Genomic DNA, 21,220 nt, shown 5'->3' on the forward strand with positions numbered 1-21,220 from the left:
TCCCGGACCGGGGCACGAACCCGTGTCCCCTGCATCGGCAGGCGGACTCTCAACCACCGCGCCACCAGGGAAGCCCTGTCTACTCATAATTCAGCAAAGAGACTGTATTGGGACTTGTGACCTATGGGTAGCATTGGCATGGATAGTTTAAAAATTTTGGTAATAAATTTTTTGTTTGGCTTTGGAATATGGTTTTTGTACTTATTTATGTAAAGGTCAGATGCTTTGAGAATTCTCAACATTTTCTTCAAGATTACAGGACTCATAGCACCTCTGCTTAGAGTGACCTAAATTAAGAGTTTTAACTGTCCTCTTGGTTGTTCTCTTTTGGGGTCAGGGATGGCAAATTGATTTTAAATCATCTATTCTAGAAGCTGAACTTGAATAGTAGCTATCTTATAGATTAAATTTGGGCAGAATTTTAAATGTAATTGAAGATAATGTAGGAGAGTTGTTATGTGAAAATTAAAATTTAGAAAAAAATGCTTTTTGCTGATAAACCAAAATGCCTATCCATAAATATTTAGCAAGTGATTTTTGTATAACTAACTAAGGATTAAATTCTGCACATATGTCTTACAGTGAATTTCTGTCTTTAGATCAAAATTTATACCAGAATTTTAGCACTCCCCATATTGAAGTTTAGATTTCTGTATTCTCTGATCATGGAATGAGTACATCACAGCAATGAATGCTGTTGGTAGGAATAGAAATTGGGAAAGATTACTACAAATCAATCACTGTTACTGGACTAAGAGTGGACTTAACCAGCCTCTTCATCACAATAACAATCTTTTATATTTATATAGTTTGCAATTGTTATATAAGTAATCATATCGTATTCATTCAATTATAAAATCCCCGTGATTTTTTTCCTGTCATTGTTTTCGTAGAGTTTCTACGGGTGTTGATTTTTTCTATGAAGTCCTGTTGACATTTGTTCTTGATGTTACCTTTGTTCCATTGTGTTGGCACTTGTTTCAGCCAATGATATTTTAAAAATTAACTTCTGTTTTCCTTTTTCCATAATTACTGGATTCTCCCCCCATTTTTTTTTAAATTAGTGTTTAAGTGGCTCTGAAATTCATCTACTAATCTTGGGCAAGTTACTTAATCCCTGTGTGCCTCAGTTCTCATGTTCACAAAATGAAATAAGAATATCTCCTAGGGCTATTGTAAGGATTAAATGAGATATTACGTAAGAAAGAGTTTTAGTATAGTACTTTGCTTATAGAAGCACTTAATAAATACTGAGTTATTTTTGTTATATACCACCTGCAGATCTTTTGTGCCTCTCCACATGGAAATGTATAGATGAATGCAAAAGGGCTCAGTGTCTTACGTGCATGTTTATATGACTGAATGTGTCTGTGTATCTGAAGTGTAATAAGCTGTTGAACGTGCTATTAACTTGAGGTAATCGTAGAAGGCAGGAAATGAGAACAAATTAAACATTTTGTGTAATACTAAATAAAAAATTTATAGCCTTATAAACACAGATTCATGTATCTGTATCTTATTTCTTTCGTGTGTATGTATTTAGCATGCCATTATTCATGTGATGAACAAAAATAATATTTAATAAATAGAAATATTTTTTGTCTGTAGGTTTCTGTTGATAATTTTCTCTCTCTCTTTTTTTTCTCCAACAGCTCAGCCATCTCCCCTCAGATTGTTCAGCCAACTTTGATTTTTCTAGGAAAGGTTTATTGGTGTTCACGGATGGTGCCATTACTAATGGGAATGCCCATAGGTCCTCTAATAACTTGACTGTATCTGGGTTGTTTCCTTGGACCCCAATGTTGGGAAATGAAGATTTTAACTCAATCATGCAACAGATGGCTCAGGTAAAGTTATATCTTGTCATGGGAATATTTAGTTTTATTTCTCCTATTATAGGTTAAAAAAGAAACCTACACTCACTCTTTTTGCCTTTAAAATGTGTTAGTCTGTGTTTTGTTTGCTTGTGGTTTTATATTGTTAGGAGGAATTGATACTATTTTCTAATATGTGTGTTGGAAATTTATTTGTTTAAAATTACATAAGGAAAGTATCCATGTGTGTGGTGAGGAGAGTTTTCAAGACACGGACTCCAATTTGACACATCTGTACACTTGTAAGGAAAAAGATTCTTACGGTTTTGCTCATAGGAGGAAAATTAATATGTCTACCAGAAGAGGTGTAACTCCTTTGAAACTATTTTAAATTTTATGTAAAAAAGAATTAATGGGAGTTAGAACTAACATAATTTGGAAAATCTGGGGAAACATTTGAAAGAGTAATCCATTTTATTCTTAATACCTATTAAAAATTAAATAATAGACAGTTGAATTTTTGGATGTTAGTTTTCTGTTTGTTCACCATACCTTCTAACAAGTATCCAAAAAAATGAAACTTGAGTTTGAAAGTTAAAAAGAATCTGTTTAAGGTGTAATAGTTAAATAATATTCTATATACCTAATTCCTTTTTTGATCTTACTGCTCTATACCCTTAATTTGACTAATAATTATTTTTATGTGATGCTTTTATTAGTTGTTAACATTTATGATGTTTTCATGTCATAAGTGCAATTATTAGCCAAAGTAATAAAATACTTGTTTGTCACAGGTAAACCCATTTGAATGGTGGCCTTTCCATAATCTTTTGAATTAACCTAATAAAATGGAATATTAATTTATTATGATAGAATTAAAAACAGAACCCTAAAAAATGCATCTTCTTCTGACTTAGGGATCAACACTAGTATATTTTTGATAAATCTAATTTATTTTCCTCGTTTAAAAATTTATTTTGCTTCAAGAGAATTTGAGAAGTTCCGTGTACAAAGTAATTTAGAATTTACTGTGGGAAAAGACATTTTTCTCAGGAATTTTCATCCAGCTAGGAATTCATCTCATACTGTGAATGAAGTGTGAAAATATCTCTCCAGTTCCCTGAGGTTGCAGAACACTGCCCATGCCCTCTTATGTTCTCCTGAAAATAATCAAGTGAGAGGATTTCCATAAATAATTTATTACTGAAATGCTGAGTTTATTTGGTTTTCTAGAAATGACTTAGGAGAAGTTATTTTGGGGCTATTCACAAAATAGAAACTTCAGTTCTTCAGAAAAAGTGTGTTGGTTAAATGTAAACTTCTCTGACTTTTATTTTTTTTAAATCCCCCTTCATTAGGGCCGGCAACTTGAATATATAGATATAGAACGGCCCTCAACTGGAGGCCTTGGATTCAGTGTGGTGGCCTTCAGAGGTCAAAATCTGGGAGAAGTCGACATTTTCGTGAAGGAAGTGCAGCCGGGGAGTATAGCTAGCAGGTGAGGAAGGATGTTCATTTTGTGTTTTGCTAATTTTTTTTCTGACAATTCTGAAAACGTTATTATAAAGAGAATAAGAAACAAGTCATACAAAACAGTTAACAATAGCAGCTAACATTTTCTCTTCCTATGCAGTTTTTAGGCCTTTTGTAGGTATTCTCACATATACTTGTGGCAGCAGTCTAGCTAGTAGTATCATTAGTCCATTTTATAGATGAGAATGCTGAGTTTCAGAGTTTCAGTGGTTTACCTATAGTCACAGAGCTATTAATGCTGGAACCATGATGTGATTCCAAATTGTCCAATGGCAAAGCTAGTGTTCTTTCTACTCCATCACACACTCTCACAATTGAACATGATATTTTAGCTATGGTCTGATCAATAAGATAGGCATATTGAAATTCACGTTCTGCATACTATATTGTTTATTTATTAAAAATTTTTTAAAAATTTATTTATTTATTTTTGGCTGTGTTGGGTCTTCATTGCTGTGCACGGGCTTTCTCTAGTTGCAGCGAGCGGGGGCTACTCTTCATTGCAGTGTGCGGGCTTCTCATTGTGGTGGCTTCTCTTGTTGCGGAGCCTGGGCTCTAGGCCCGTGGGTTTCAGTAGTTGTGGTGCATGGGCTCAGCAGTTGTGGCTTGCAGGCTCTAGAGCGCAGGCTCAGTAGTTGTGGCGCACGGGCTTAGTTGCTCCGCAGCATGTGGAATCTTCCCGGACTAGGGCTTGAACCCATGTCCCCGGCACTGGCAGGTGGATTATTAATCACCGTGCCACCAGGGAAGTCCTATATTGTTTATTAAACTTGATATTACAACAGTTTTTTTTGGTGGTCATAACACACTGTTGATTATTTCACTTATATGTTTCTATTTGATTTCAGACCTGTAGTTTATTACTCAGTTAAAAAGCACAGTATTCATTATATTACTGTTGCCTGTTAGAAAACTAGCAGCAGTAGCATAACTATTACAAAAAATTTCTCAGTTAATAATATATTTTTGAATTCACATTATCCATTCATGGGGATCAGAGTTATAGTCTCCCCAACTGCAAGTTCAGAAATAATGGATTTCCACGACTTTGTATTACTCTACCATCTAATGTAGCATTTCCTCAAGTTTCTTCTGAGGAGCCATAGCAATGGTCAACTATATCTGAGAAACTCCTGTTCTTGGAGATTGGTTATACATACTTAGGATAATCATATAATTTATTGTCCAAGTTGGGACAGTTTTGGGGTGAGAGGGTGTGCCATTAATAATGACACTAAGACAGCAGGTATAAACTAGGACTATTCTGGCAAACCTAGACAATCCAGGGTAAACCTGGACTTAGAGACACTTAATATTAGCTTCTTTAAGACTATGAAGTCCCTTGACAAAAAGCCTAGTTAACACTGATTGGCCCAAATTTTCTTTTTAATATTTTTACCTTAAAAATCATTATTGGGATATAATTCACATGACATAAATGTCACCATTTTAAGGTGTACAATTCAGTAGTTTTTAGTGTATTTTCAATGTTTCAACCTTTTTGTGGTCCATTCTTATGTCTCAGTTACTCTGTACTAATTGTTCTGTAAGTACAAATTGAGATGAGCACTTCCAAAAAGAGGAGTTTCATATTTGAGTATGTAAAGATGCTTGACCAAGGCTAAGGACTCAGGTGGCTTCCCATAGGCAGTGGTGCTTGAAGGGAAATTTGAGAGGTGATAGGGGAGTCCGCAGAGGGCAGAAGGTGTCAGGGTGAGGAATAGACGCTTTACTGGTAGCCCTGGTAAACTCCATCTTTGGAGTATGTCTGGCATTTACCTGGTGTGGGAGCTTAGTGCAAGGCAGTATAAGAAGGGGCTGGAGAGAGGAAGGGGCCAGCTATGCAGGACCTTCCAGATCATCTTAAATGGTCTTCCTTTCTTCTGAGGACTTTCCACATAGAACTGTGTTATTTTGAGCTTGCCTAACCCCTGTTGGCTCTCAAAGTCATGGAAATCCATCATTTCTGAATGTTGCAATGGAGAGACAAGAGCTGTTTTCCCCTTGAATGGAAAGTGTGAATTCAATTATACATATAGTATGAGAGAGTTAAATTAGAAGTAGTAGTAGCAGTAAAATGAATACTATTCAGCTTTAGAATGCATCAAAATCATATTTTCCAGGAGACTTCTCCTCTGCAGCTTGTTTATTTTGGGTTGAGTTTATATTTCCTAGGCAGATACTAACTGGAAAGAAATTAGATGTTCTGGAAGTCTACTGGGTAGAGGGAAAGGTAGATTAAAATAGATTGATTCCCAGAAAATAGAAAATTTGAGTGTGAGTAAATTAAGGTCTGACTATGCAAAATGAGTTATATCAAGGTTAAAAAGTTTTAAGAGTAACTTATTCATTTGGGAATAAGAAATTTCCCTTAATGAACAAGCTGTGAATAGGAATTTAGGTGATGAAGTTAGAGAAAGGACAATGTAGGAGATGGGAAAATGGAAGGTATTCCTGGATATTGTCCTGTAGTGGTCACATTTAAAAATAAATGTTTCTGGGCTTCCCTGGTGGCGCAGTGGTTGAGAGTCCACCTGCCGATGCAGGGGACACGGGTTCGTGCCCCGGTCCGAGAAGATCCCACATGCCGCGGAGCGGCTGGGCCCGTGAGCCATGGCCGCTGAGCCTGTGCGTCTGGAGCCTGTGCTCCGCAACAGGAGAGGCCACAACAGTGAGAGGCCCGCGTAACACAAAAACAAAACAAAACAAAAAAAAATGTTTCTTGGCACAGTTTTTGAAGGCGCTAGCCTCCTGTGTTCCCTCTTTGCCTGGCAAAGAATACAACTACTCTCTTTCCTCCTTTAAAAAAATAATGTTTCTTAAAAAAAAAATAAAGCAGTTTCTTTAGGACTAGGGAAAAGTTCACAAGCAACATTTGCAATTTTAAAAATATATATTTCAAAATGATGAAAATCATTATGAAAATAATACATGACTATAATATAAAATATAGAAATATAATTACCCTGCCCCCCCCCCCCCCAAAAAAAAGTTTGTTTGTTTATTTGGTTGCATCAGGTCTTAGTCGCGGCAGGTGGGTTCCTTAGTTGTGGCATGTGAACTCTTAGTTGCGGCATGCATGTGGGATCTAGTTCCCATGCCAGGGATCGAACCTGGGGCCCCTGCATTGGGAGCGTGGAGTCTTAACCACTGTGCCACCAGGGAAGTCCCTAGAAAGTTTTCTTTTCCTTTCTTCTTTTTTTTTGGCCGTGCCGTGCAGCTTGTGGGATCTTAATTCCCCAACCAGGAACTGAACCTGGGCCACAGCAGTGAAAGCCCGGAGTCCTAAGCACTAGACAGCTAGGGAATTCCCTAGAATGTTTTCTTTTTATAAAGACAACATCTTAGAATATATGCAATTTTATATCATTCTTACTTTCTTATATAACATAAGCCTTTCCTAATAGTCATAAAAAGATATATAAGCAACATTTTTAATGCAACATGATCTATTGTGAGAGCCACCCACAATTTTGGCATAAAAAATTGAAATATCCAACTTAGTTCCAAAGGAGAATCTAAAATGTCTGAATCCCTGTCCTCAGAAAACTTAAAATCTAACGGTGAAGGATATAGTTAGCTCTGTGGACAGCATACTTAGTATAAATGGATGTTCAGTGAGTGATAAACAAGTGGCTCAGAGCACCATGATAATGAGGTAAGTGATGAAGGGAGAGAGAGACAGATGAGACACTCAGTTGCAACGTGGAGGGTGGATTGAATTTGGCTGAGCAGAGTGGAAGGACATTAGAGATGGAGAAAACCATTTACACAAAAGCAGGAAATACCAGACGTGTTTGAGAGGGAAAGAGTAAATCAGGATAGTTGGAAAAGAGGTTTATATAGGGAGGAAGCCAAGTTGGAAGAGTACTTTGGGGCCAAATGTAGAGACCTTTGAATACCAACCAAGTTTACATTGTGTCCTAGAGGTCAGAAGTTAACCAAATTCTGGTCCATGATAAACTTTGCTGAATCTGCTGTGACCTGAGAAAAAATAAGGGCACTCTAATGGAATTTTCATAATTCTAAATTTATGAGTTAGACCGTTCTGAGATGAATCCCTTCTCAGGGAGATTTTTTTATAATGAAGGTTAAAGATATTCTTTTATAAAATAGTCATGACAGGCATTTGTTTACTTTCCTTTGACTCTCTCCTTATTGGTCAACAACTATAGATAATCATATACTTTCGAGTTGGGGAATACTAGCATGAAGAGAGCCTAGAAAAATAAACCTTGAGGAATTTTACAAGTTAGGTTTGAGGTATTCGATAAGGATCTCAGTTGGATGGTTGACATTGGGAATAGAAAGGAGGAGATGGGTGGTGCAAGAGAGATAAAGAAAGATAAGAAAGAATTGTGGTGATAATAAAGAAACAGGAAGAGCAGGAGGGGTGTATAGGAGATAATGAAGTCAAATACAGCAGACCAGAGTAAATCCTACTCTTAGTATGCACTTTAAGAAGTTAAAGAGTATGGTTTAGAGTCAGACTACTTAGATAAGATGCTAAGCTTGCTTTAATTTCTTGCAGGTCAAATTTAACTAAGTACTTTATTTATTTTTTTCGGAGTTACGCGCGGGTCTCTCACTGTTGTGGCCTCTCCCTTGGGAGAGGACGCGCAGGCTCAGCGGCCATGGCTCAGGGGCCCAGCTGCTCCGCGGCATGTGGGATCTTCCCATACCGGGGCATGAACCCATGTCCCCTGCATTGGCAGGCGGACTCTCAACCACTGTGCCACCAGGGAAGCCCTTAACTAAGTACTTTAAAAGGTGATTGTGAGGAATAAAGGAGATAATGCCTATAAAGCATTTAGCACAGTTGCTAGCTCATAATAAGTGCTCAGTAAACGTTAACTATAATAGTAATTTTTTTCTTAAGATTTTGCTCATTTCTTTTAAAAATTTCTTTTAAAAAATCCTTTTTACATTGGTTAGCAGTTGGGAAATTTGTGATTGGGACAGTGAGAAGGGCTCAGATACAGATTTGGAAATAATCTCTATTGATTTTCATGGAGAGTTTGGCCTCTGTTGACAAATGTTGGAGAAGTAAAGGACAATGGGGATGGGATGAATCTGTTAGAGAGGAGGTTATTGGTGAACATATAGCCCTGTATGGTCCATGCAGAAGTCAGATTGGAAGGGGTTCAGGAGTACAGGTTTGGTGCCGCAATGAGGACAATGTCCATACTTGCAAAACCTTAGCAGTGGGGCCCTATACATTGTTTTTGCTTATTTTTCTAGCCATATGGCTTTTAAAATGTGTGTGTGGGGCTTCCCTGGTGGCACAGTGGTTGAGAGTCCGCCTGCCGATGCAGGGGACACGGGTTCGTGCCCTGGTCTGGGAAGATCCCACATGCCGCGGAGCGGCTGGGCCCATGAGCCATGGCCGCTGAGCCTGCGCGTCTGGAGCCTGTGCTCCACAATGGGAGAGGCCACGACAGCGAGAGGCCCGCGTAACGCAAAAAAAAAAAAAAAAAGTTAGAAAAAAAAAATGGGTGTGTGTAGGGATGCACTACTTAATTGGTTAATTAGTTAATAAGTGCTTTAATGAAAAGTCTGAAGAGCTCTTTTATATTATACAATTAAATATTTCAATAAATGTACTAAGTGAAATAATACCGTAATATATAAACTACCTGAATAGTAGATTTTAAGAATCAGGCTATTATGTCACTTAAAATTTTCTTATTTCATCAAGGGATCAAAGGTTAAAGGAAAATGACCAAATATTGGCTATTAATCACACACCACTGGATCAGAACATTTCCCACCAGCAAGCAATTGCATTGTTACAACAAACCACTGGATCTTTGCATCTGGTTGTGGCCAGGGAACCAGTCCACACAAAAAGCAGCACTTCTACCAGCCTAACTGATGCAGGTCTGCCTGAAACAGTGAGTTGCAAATTTGGAAAAACACTTAATTTTGAATTATGCCTTTGATTTTAAGAAGTGTAAAGGTATTTAGAAAATGTCGTTTTATTTGTTGTAGTTCAAGAAAGATGATTATATCTCCAAATGCAGCATTAGCATGTTAAACAAGATATTTCATGGGGGGTTTCATTTTGTTTTTTCAATGTCCTATGATTCTCCTTGTTTAAGATTATTATTTAATATAGAGGGCAAATTGTAGTATTGGGTATAATTTGGTGAAGGAAGGAATTCCTTGGTGATGTAACCACTTAATTAAGCTGGGAGTTTTTATTAGAGATTTACTATTGAGTTTTTAAAGTAAGATTTGGTTATTTGTTTCAAAAACATTTTTTAAAATTATATTGGGTGTTTATGACTAGATTATGGATACTGCACAATTATAGAAGTTTTTCTTCTTTTCATGTAAGGATGTATACTGAACAGTTTAAAAGAATAAAAGTTTATGTTCCTTTGGGAGTCTTTAAACTTGCTTTGTAACATTTTACAGGTTTTGGCCTGCATCTTCAAAATGCAAGCTAATAAATCTTATTTTCTTATAACATTAAGTGCTAGCTGATTTATTTAATTTCCATTCATTGGACAAAAGAAAAAATAGACTGAGTACAGTACAAGGTCACAACACTAATGTATAGACATTTTCCCTGTTGTAATCAGTAATATTTATATAGCACAATTTACATAATAAATAGAATGAACAAAGTGGGAAGTTGCTTAGCATAGTGGTTAAGAGCAAGGGCTCTGGAGCCAGGCTAAGGTGGGTTCAGGTCCACTTCTTAACTTTCGTAGGTGAGTCTTACTGGGCAGATGCCTTGACTTCTCCATACCTCAGTTTTCTCATCTGTTGCTTGGAACTAATAACAGTTTCTAGTTCACAGAGATGTTGTGAGGATTAAGTGAGAATGCATGTGAAGAGCTAAACACAGTGCCTAGGGCAGAATAAATACTCTATGAATATTAATTGCTGTCCCTAATTTAGGCATTTTTAGCAAACATTGTTGCTTTCTGGATACTAGGTATTGTTCCAGGTGTGAATTTATTAAATAGTCCCAATATCTCTGGTTATTTTAACATTGCATAGTAACTTTCCAATTTAGTGTAATAGAAGAACTAAGTAATAAGTATGCCCTAATGTCTTAAGGGGGAGACTTGCTCTGCAGGCGCATTATGTGAATTTAATGCATACTTCTGATGGAGCCTGCTATTAGAGGAAAAATGCTTATGTCTCTTAGTCTGATTTGTATAATCCTATTGCTAATATCTTCAGTTAGGCCTACCTTTCCTCTCCTTCATCAGAGTCTCTTCAATTATTCTGGTCACTCTATGTCCTCACAATCGCGTGCTTCATATTGCTGCTAGATTAATCTTTCTAAACCACTGCTTTGCTCCTGTCGTTCCCTCTTCTAAAACCTTCAGTTATTCCCACTTATCTGAGCCTAGCTGTGCTCTTAAAGTTCCCTTTTGCTTGAATGTCTTTTTTCTCTGTAGAGCAATTAAAATGCTACCTTTTCCTTGAAGCTTTCCGTAAGTTTTCATTGGATTTGACCTCTTGTCTCTACATTCCTCCCATCTTTATAATATTTTATGATTCTCTTTTAATTCAAATAAACACATATTTATTGGTTCCTACTAGGTGCTTGGTGCTGTGCTAGGTATCAGGCATAGACTGGGGAATGAGACAGTGTGTTTCTGTCCTCTTAGAGCTACAGTGTCCTATGGTCCAATGTTCTGTCTTATATTTTAATTTTTTATGTTTTAGTTTATCTCTCTACCGGATTATAATATCTGTAAAGGCAGGGACCATATGATCATCTTTACGTATCTCTGAGCCTCTAGAAAGTTGACTTGATTAATTGTATGAATATTAAATTTTTTGTCTACCTGTTACCTTAGTAATTTCTGTATTGGTAAGCGATGAATGTATATGCTTTGCTAACACTTTGCTTCTTACTTGCTATTAATTTGTAGGTTAGTTGGGGCCATATTGAAGATGTTGAGCTCATTAATGATGGCTCTGGATTAGGTTTTGGAATAGTTGGAGGAAAATCGAGTGGTGTAGTTGTGAGGACTATAGTTCCTGGAGGATTAGCAGATCGAGTAAGTTGACCTTCTTTGATTTAATTTTGGTTTTATACAATTTAAATTGTATGGCTTGAAATGTAATTTTATAACATGGGTTACTAGGATATATGTTTCCATGACCAGAATTTAAGCATAGCTAAAAATGTTTTTTTCTGTAACTGTTAATATACACTCACTCTGCTTTATTTTAAAAAGCTCCTAAATCAATGTTTTTGGGGGTGGTTTCCTTTTTTTTTTTGGCCTGTGATTGAAAGTCATCTTGATTCTATCAAAAGACAATATTTTTTATTGAAAGGAATCATTAATGGGTATTGTATTCTGAATATCTATGTTATTTTCTCCCAGTGTATCTTTCAAGGTCCTAAATGTTAAAATCAGATGGTACAGTGATTACAAACTTTTATCTCAATATTGTTTGTGGTAAATTTCACTAGAATTACAAATTTCTGGCATTATAAATAAAAATACTACCCTTCATTATTTAGCAGTTTTCAAACTGAAATTGGGCCATTTTAAAACTTATCAACTGTTGCTGATCAGTTTTACGTTGAAGAAAATGTTAAATACTACATTTAGTTTAAAAAAGTAGTTTAGAAATTTGAAACTACTTAATACAGTAATGAGTTCATGTTATATAGACTGTCCATGATAATCAGAATGATTTGTAAATTTTACTGATTAATGTCTAGTCACATGTAAAAATTTATCCCTTCTAAAAAACATATAAAGTAAAACTGAACTTGCTGTGCACATGCAGCTTTGAGGCAAGTTCCTCAGCTCTCTATTTCTAGTCAAGATTGCTCCACCTTGGGTTAGGACTCCGTGCTTCCATTGCAGGGAGCACAGGTTCGATCCCTGGTCAGGGAACTAAGATTCCTCAAGCCACACGGCCAGGCCAAGAAAAAAAGAAAAAAGTTGCTCTACCTTATACAAATTGTGGAGCTATTAATTTTCCTATTATCCTTTCAGCAGCTAAGTGTATTTATTTAGCATAATGCCTCTCAAAGTTCTGTCTGTGGGTCCCTGAGTCTTTTGCAGGGTGTGTACAAGATCAAAACGACTTACATAATAATACTAAGGTGTATTAGCCCTTTCACCATGTTGGCGTTTGCACTGATGACATGCAAGCAGTGGTAGGCTAAACCTGCTGGTGCCTTTGTGTGAAACAGGGCAGTGGCACACAACTGTACTAGTAGTCATTGCATTCTTCTCCACATGTGCTTGCCACTGCAACAGCAACAGCAACAGCAACAATGCCAGTCTCACTTAAGAAAGTGCAGTAGGGCTTCCCTGGTGGCGCAGTGGTTGAGAGTCCAAAAGAAAGTGCAGTAAAAACGAATTTAAGTAAATATGACCTTTAAGCGCATGTCTTTTTAATACCATGAGACAAAATCGGATGTACTGTATAGCACTTCTGTCAGGTACTGAAGTATGGTGGTTTACTTGAGGGAAAACATTTGTGAGACAGACTAGCCACGTTTTAATATGGAACAGCATTTTAATTTTTTAAATTTATTTTTTAATTTTTTTGCTTTTTTCCCGAAAGTTTCTGAGATCTACTTTTTTGGAAATGCATTATTTTAGTTTCAGGATTACAGCATAATGATTTGATATTTCCATATATTATGAAATGATCACCACAATGCGTCTAGTTAACATCCATTATCTCATAGTTAGAAATTTTTTTTTCTTGTGATAAGAACTTTTGAGATCTCTCTTAGCAACTTTCAGGTATACAGTACAGTACTGTTAACTACAGTCCCCATGCTGTGGTTTATATCCCTATGATTTACCTGTTTTATAGCTGAAAATTTGTACCTTTTGATCTTCTTCACCCATTTTGCCTACCCGCCACCCCTCTGCCTCTGGCAGCCACCAATCTAGAATGCCATTTTTATTTTTGAAAGGATAACTGGCAGAAAAATTATGATTATTCAGACTTGGTTATTTGGTAGTTCCTTGAAATGAATGAAGCGAGCCTGTTACCTCAAGGAAAAACAACTGACAGCATTTGTTGCTGATGATGAAATTTGAACTTTCAAGCAAAAATTAGAATTTTGGAAAAATTTGTGTTTTACCATAAGCTTGAAATTTTCCAATATTTAAATACTTCTCTGATTAGATTGTTGGTGATATTAATAAATATGATTTTTTTAATATTGTATAATGTTATATGTCAATATTTAGAAAATCTACATAAATCTAGGAATCAGTATTTTCTGAAGATCAATGTGTAGTGTGGGAAAATAATATATAGGTAAAAAATCCATTCAGAATTCAAGATTGATCAATAGATTTTAATGAAATAGTATCTGAAAGTTTATTGATGTTGTTTCAGATTCCACATTGCAACTGATCTTTAAGAAATCACCACTTGTCAAGTTTTGGTGTGTTATCAAAGAATGGGCTGAAAGGGCTATTAAAATACTCCCCCATTTTCCAAATATATATCTGATTAAGACCAGATTTTCTTTATATACTTCAACCAAAGCAACATATTGCAATACACTGAATGCTGAAGCAGATATGAAAATTCAGCTGTCTTAAGTCAGCTATTAAAGAGATTTGTAACAATTTCTTTAAGAATGCAACTCTTCTCACAATTTTTTTGTTTTAGAAAACATAACTTTTTAAAATAAAAAAATATCAATATGTAAAAAGTATATATTACTATATTACATATCTTAAATATTTAAAAAGTTTCTCAGTGTTGTTTCCCAATTCAGTTGATATCAGCAGATAACAACAGAGAGAACTACATAAACAAAAACTCTGAGATCTCAGTAATTTTTGAGATATAATTGACAAACAATAAATTGCACATATGTAAAGTATACAGTTTGACATGTTTGCTGGCGAGTCTGAAATCTGTAGGGCAGACCAGCAGGCTGGAAACTCAGGCAAGAGTTGACATTAAAGTCTGGACTCTGGGCTTCCCTGGTGGTGCAGTGGTTGAGAGTCCGCCTGCCGATGCAGGGGACACGGGTTCGTGCCCCGGTCCGGGAAGATCCCACATGCCGCGGAGCGGCTAGGCCCGTGAACCATGGCCACTGAGCCTGTGCGTCCGGAGCCTGTGCTCCGCAACGGGAGAGGCCACAACAGTGAGAGGCCCGCGTACCGCAAAGAAGAAAAAAAAATCTGGACTCTGAAATTTGTATGGCAAGTTGGCAGGGTTTCTGTTACAGTTTTAAGGCAGAATTCCTTTTCCAGGAAACCTCAGTTTTTGCTCATAAAGTCTTCAGCTGATTAGATGGAGCCTATCCATGTTATCAAGGGTAACATTCTTAAAGTCAACTGATTGTAGATATTAATTACATCGACAAAATACCTTCACAGTAACATCTAAACTAGTGTTTGACCAAACAACTGGGCACCAGAGCTTAGCCAAGGTGACATAAAATTTAACCATGATACCATCTATCACTACAGTCAAGAACATATTCATGACCCACAAAGATTTTCTGTGCCCTTTTGTAATCCCTATTCCTCCATCCTCAATTATTTTTAAGAATGTAAAGGAGTTCTGAGACCAAAAAGGTTGAGAATGCTTGTTATAGGTTCTTCAAAAGACATCTTCAGCACAAAACAAGTAATAATCTTTAAGGAGTTTTTTGAAAAATTTTGAAACCTGGAAAGGGATGAGATATTGTGGAGTATTTTGGCGTTTTTTTCTCACCCCAACCCCCCTCCTTTAGCAATTTTAATAGACTTATTTGCTATAGTAGCATTTTTCAGGATGCAAAGTGGAGTAGTTGTTATGAAGAACAAAGGGTCAAATAAATTTGGAAAGCACCAAGTTAAGCAAAATCAAGTAGATTACTGTACATTAATGTACATTATGAATTTTCACAAGAAGAATATGATGTGCAGAGTTTCCCTTTGTGACACTGTTGGTAAAACCCATGTCTGATTTTTCACCCTTTCCTGGAAGGGATTGTCACTGTTTCAGGTCTTCAGGATGGGGGGCATGTGCCTGTCAGAGTCATAATGGAGAAGCAAGTGTTTATGCCCGATATGGTCAACTGCCTAATACACATTATTCTCGTGTAATCCTCAGAACAGTTATAAATTTTATTCACAAATCATAGGTATGGAAACTTAAGAAATTGCCCAAGGCTATGCAACTAAAAAAAGACCAAGTCAGGATTGAGCCTACATCTGTTAGATTTACTGCTTAAATCTACTTATACAAAGTTGATCCCGATGTTTTCATTTTCCTGGTGTACACCTGTCCAGGGTTTGTCAAGCCTATGAGGGAACTGCCACCTCTAACAGCAACATTGCTATTGGTCCTTTCCTGTAGGGAATATGATGAGACCTAAACATAGGGGACAGAGCAGTATTCACTTCTCTCTTCTCCTCATCCCAGCCAAATGGCAGATAAAATCTCTTCAGCTAACTCTGCTTTGTTGCTAAATCTCTAGTGTTGTTGCTCACGTAGCCTGATCATAGCTTTAAAATTATTAAAGGGAATATTGCTTTTCATTAAAATGTACTCATATTTTGACTGTTAATGCTCACTGTTGACCATGGCAATCTTCATGGTAAGGGAATATGGATGTCTTAGGTCATTAGTTAGATGTGATTTAGATTGATCATAAAGTGATACTTACATTCTGCTAAAGGGGTTAACTAATACTACTTTCTTTAAAGACTATGAAATTGTATAACAGAAAGTTAGAAAAGCAAGTCAGTATTTCTTATTTAAAAGGGTTTCATAAAAGAGCCCCTTGTATTTTCTTTTGTGTACAGATAAGTCAATATGGGGTAGAGGTGAGGGGGCAAAGAATACCTAACTGAGCCTAAAGAAGTATCAGAAAAAAAAAAAAAAAAAAGAAGTATCGGAAATGGATGCATTTGAGGACTTGCTGTAAGGAAGGCACTAGGCTAAAGCTTTTACATATAGTATTTTTTAAGCTATTTATTTATTATATTTATGGACTTTATTTTTGACTGCATTCGGTCTTTGTTGCTGCATGTGGGCTTTCTCTAGTTGCGGCGAGCAGGGGCTACTCTTCCTTGCAGTGCGTGGGCTTCTCATTGCGGTGGCTTCTCTTGTGGAGCATGGGCTCTAGGTGCGTGGGCTTCAGTAGTTGTGGCTCGTGGGCTCTAGAGCACAGGCTCAGTAGTTGTGGCGCACGGGCTTAGTTGCTTTGCGGGCTGTGGGATCTTCCCGGACCAGGGATCGAACCTGTGTCCCCTGCATTGGCAGGTGGAATCTTAACCACCGTGCCACCAGGGAAGTACCAAACGTATAGTATTGAGTTTAGTGCTCACAACTCAGTGAGAGAGGAATCTATCCCCATCTTACTTAAGAGGGATCTGAGATTTAGGTAGGATCAGTAACTGACCTATGGCCCTACAGCTTGATCAAAGTAGTGCCAGCATTTGAACTTGGGTGTGTCTGACTCCAAAGCCTTGTCATTCTGCTGTCTACTGCCTCTACTGTTGTAAAGTAAATGAAGTGGAAAAATATTGACTTATACGGGTTTTTTAGAAATGTTTATTGAGACCTAATTATAGTGAGCAATCAGTAAATGTAATCAGGGCCAATTCCCTGAATAGGGAAATTATATGGTATCGTGTAAGGGGAGCTAAAAGACCTATCTACCTGTAATCCTTAGGTACTCTCCAAAATTCACAGTGCCTGAAACATCTTCTGAGAATTCTGTTCAGCTATGGAAAAAAATTTCAGAATTTTTCAGCAGTTAGAGGTTTTGTTTTGTTTTGTTTTTGGTTTTTTGTTTGTTTGTTTTTAAATAAATTGATATGGGCAGTGTAAAACTTTTTTGTTTTGCAGAAATCTCTTTTATGTGGTCTGGAGGAATTCTAGGGAAATCAGGTACATTGAGTTACCCCGTTGTCTCCCAAAGGTGATTATTAAAGCACAACCTACTTAAAAGTTGTCATGAATTATTGACTTTTTGGTATCAGGCAATTGTAATATGAGTCCTATTACCTATCTAGTAAACTTTAATACTAAGAAGGAATGGAACCAACCAAAGATTGGAGAAGTAGGTGTGGACTATGAGGAATTTTTAGTCTAGAATAATAAAGGCCCAGCTTGAGGACACTGAACAGTTCGTTATTCCCAGTAATTTTGCTTTGAGTGTGTCTGTAAACTGGTAGTTTCCTTATCCTTAAAAATCATTGATGAGCGCTCTGGAAATATGAGAAGGATAGGATAGATGTACTTACACTTAGTACCTTTAATTCCTTGAGGGAAAGAGCATTTTTTTATGGTTCTAGTAATATAAATTATATCTTTATAAAAGGCTTGCAATATTCTTACTAGAAGTCAAGATAAAAGAATACCAAATCAAACTAGCCAAGGATCTAAATAATCCATCTACTGATTTTTGGTCAAAATACAGGATTAGGATTATTTTCCTTTGGAGATTCAAACCTGAGACACTTGCCATGAGGTTGACATTTGTTTATTTTTTTCTTTTCTATTTTTTTAATGTATATTCTTATTATTTGTTTATTTAACATCTTTATTGGAGTATAATTGCTTTACAGTGTTATTTTCTGCTGTATAACAAAGTGAATCAGCTATACATAGGCTTACATCCCCATATCTCCTCCCTCTTGCATCTTCCTCCCACCCTCCCTATCCCACCCCTCTAGGTGGTCACAAAGCACCGAGCTGATCTCCCCCTGCAATGCAACTGCTTCCCACTAGCTATCTATTTTACACTAGTAGTGTATATATGTCAGTGCTACTCTCTCACTTCGTCCCAGCTGACCCTTCCCCCTCCCATGTCCTCAAGTCCTGTCTCTACATCTGAGTCCTGCCCCTGTCCTGCCCCTAGGTTCATTAGAACCATTTTTTAATTTTTTTTTTAGATTCCATATATATGTGTTAGCATATGGTATTTGTTTTTCTCTTTTGCCTTTTGATTAAAGACCAATGGTAGAAATGTCCTGGAATCAGAAGTGGTAATAATTTCATTTTCTGAGTTGTGGAAGTATTTGGTACCATTTTTTAATTTTCAGAGAAACAAATTTGATTTCTCTCTTTTGTAGCTCAAGCCTGAAATCCTTTAGGTTTTCAAATATCTTTTGAATTGAAATTATCATCTGCAACAGCCTATCAGAGAACTTAAAAGTGCAGAGTACTAAATGTTTTTTTAGCCAATAACTGCTAACTTGGATTAAAGTATTTTTTCTTTAAAAAAAAACTATATGAATGATACTGTTAGTGTTTTCACTGTAACAGTGTGTTACCCTGTTACATCAGCTATTTTAATTTTTTGCCTTCCATACTATCTTTTCCTGTATGCATAATTTTTTCTCTCTTTTGAAAGAATCTATGGGTTAATAAACTTTTATATTTCACTGTTAGATTAGCATGCTATGACTTTGAATCTTGACATGGCTATTTGTTGGCTACCACTGACTTATGATTTCTATTAAAGAACTAAAAGGACTCTATACCTTTTAGTTTCCTTCCACAGTAGACAGGTTATGAAAGGAGAATATTGATCAGAAAGTATCAGTAAAATGCAACGTTTGGGGCTGCTGGACTTGTAAAAGCTAGCTGTCATTTTGGTGTCTTTCCTATCAGTCTGATTATGATTTTTTTGCACTTATGAATTCCTTAGAACACCTGTTTACTTCCAGTGACAGGTGCAAATTATCTACATCATTTAAAATCGAGTTCAGGTAATATAGGAAAACAATAGTGCTTAGGAGGTGACTGTACTTACAGTGAAATGTCCTTTGTCCAAGCCAAGTATGAAAACACTCGCCATATTCTTTATTCTGTGGTCAGGCCAAAATTCTGTTCCAAGAATGGTTTATTCACAGAGGCATCTTACCCTTATTTTTCATCATGAACACTTGACTGTCTCTTAAGTAGGTGCTTGTTTTGTTTCAAGTTTGTTGCATTGATAAAAAAATAGAACATCAAATTATCAGTGCTTAAAGTAGAAATCCAGCAATTCTTTGTTCCTTTTTCCACAGTAATTTCTTCCTTGCATCTATTTCTGTTCTAAGTCTTTCCAAATGTTTCTGACTTGAATTGCATTTCTGTTTCATGGCTCCTCTTTGCTTGCAGTAGCTTCTAGTGCCTTCTGCAGAATTCACAACAAAGCATATAGTTTTCTACTCACTGTTTTGATCTAACACCTTCTTTCATACAGGTTTCTGCAAAATTGGAGAAAAGGAAGGATGGGGAATCGACTTTTAGTTTTAAGGCCCTCTCTCTTTTGCTCTTTTCCATCCCTCCCTCCCTCCCTTCCTTCCTTTCCACTTTTTTTCTTCTGAGTTCCATCTGGAACTTACAGATGGTGCCTCCCTTAGCCAGGAGTATGAAGCTTAGAACTGTACTAGCCCAGTGGTCATGGCTCTATTCTCAGGTTGTCCTTCTCTCCCAGGTGCAAAATATCTATTTTCATCTTCATTTTATTTCAAGCTTTTTGACAGTTATAGGAAATTTCTTGGAGAATAGGAAACAGTATATTTATTATCTACTGATATTACTTTGGAGATATCAAAGTATAAGACAAATGATTAATAAGAACAGGTCTTCAGTGAGACAACTTGGGTTGAACTTTGGCCCTGCCACTTATTAGCTTTGTGATCTTGGTCAATTCAGTCAACCTTTTTGAATCTCGGTTTTCTCATTTTAAGGCTGTTCTTCACTGAAAGAGATGATATATGAAAAGTGACTTTTTCATCCTGTAAAGTGCTCTGGTGGTGTAATTTTTCATAACTGGTTCTGTTAACGTTTTGGAATCTTTAATATATTGTAGTAAAGATAAGTAAAGAGAATTCAGACTTTCTGATGAAACAAATTTAGTGAAAATGAAGTGGATCAACTATTCAAAAATTTCACAAACAAAGGTAGAATGGAACTGATATACTTTGAAAAAATTTTTTTTTATTTTTTAAATTAATTAATTTATTGCTGGCTCTGTTGGGTCTTCGTTTCTGTGTGAGGGCTTTCTCTAGTTGCGGCAAGTGGGGGCCACTCTTCATCGCGGTGCGAGGGCCTCTCACTGTCGTGGCCTTTCTTGTTGCGGAGCACAAGCTCCAGACGTGCAGGCTCAGTAGTTGTGGCTCAGGGCCTAGTTGCTCTGCGGCATGTGGGATCTTCCCAGACCAGGGCTTGAATCCGTGTCCCCTCCATTGGAAGGCAGACTCTCAACCACTGTGCCACCAGGGAAGCCCTGATATACTTTTTTTTTTTCTTTTATCTAATCTATATGCCTTTAATTTCTTTCTGTTTTTTTTTTTAAATCTTTATTGGAGTATAATTGCTTTACAGTGGTGTGTTAGTTTCTGCTTTATAACAAAGGGAATCAGTTATACATATACATATGTTCCCATATCTCTTCTGTCTTGCGTCTCCCTCCCTCCCACCCCTCTAGGTGGTCACAAAGCACCAAGCTGATCTCCCTGTGCTATGCGGCTGCTTCCCACTAGCTATTTTACATTTGGTAGTGTATATATGTCCATGCCACTCTCTCACTTTGTCACAGCTTATCCTTCCCCCTCCCCATATCCTCAAGTCCATTCTCTAGTAGGTCTGTGTCTTTATTCCTGTCTTACCCCTAGGTTCTTCATGACCTTTTTTTTTTTTTCTTAGATTCCATATATATGTGTTAGCATACGGTATTTGTTTTTCTCTTTCTGACTTACTTCACTCTGTATGACAGACTCTGGGTCCATCCACCTCACTACAAATAACTCAATTTCGTTTCTTTTTATGGCTGAGTAATATTCCATTGTATATATGTGCCACATCTTCTTTATCCATTTATCCGATGATGGACACTTGGGTTGCTTCCATCTCCTGGCTATTGTAAATAGAGCTGCAATGAACATTTTGGTACATGACTCTTTTTGAATTAT

The 21,220-nt window shown here is 36.8% G+C and overlaps 1 protein-coding gene across 6 annotated transcripts in view; it reads left to right on the forward strand.

The window, feature by feature from the left end:
• PATJ (PATJ crumbs cell polarity complex component) overlaps positions 1-21,220 on the forward strand; it is a 336,033-nt gene that overhangs the window by 448 nt on the left and 314,365 nt on the right. For all 6 annotated transcript variants that reach the window (XM_024740399.1, XM_024740403.1, XM_024740400.1 and 3 more), the window contains exons 3-6: positions 1,653-1,847; positions 3,173-3,312; positions 9,046-9,241; positions 11,246-11,374. In XM_024740399.1, coding sequence (XP_024596167.1) covers positions 1,653-1,847; positions 3,173-3,312; positions 9,046-9,241; positions 11,246-11,374 — 660 coding nt within the window. The remainder of the gene's footprint in view (positions 1-1,652; positions 1,848-3,172; positions 3,313-9,045; positions 9,242-11,245; positions 11,375-21,220) is intronic.

Source organism: Neophocaena asiaeorientalis, unplaced genomic scaffold, assembly GCF_003031525.2.
Source record: "Neophocaena asiaeorientalis asiaeorientalis breed wild unplaced genomic scaffold, Neophocaena_asiaeorientalis_V1.1 scaffold581, whole genome shotgun sequence".
NCBI classification, from domain to species: domain Eukaryota; kingdom Metazoa; phylum Chordata; class Mammalia; order Artiodactyla; family Phocoenidae; genus Neophocaena; species Neophocaena asiaeorientalis.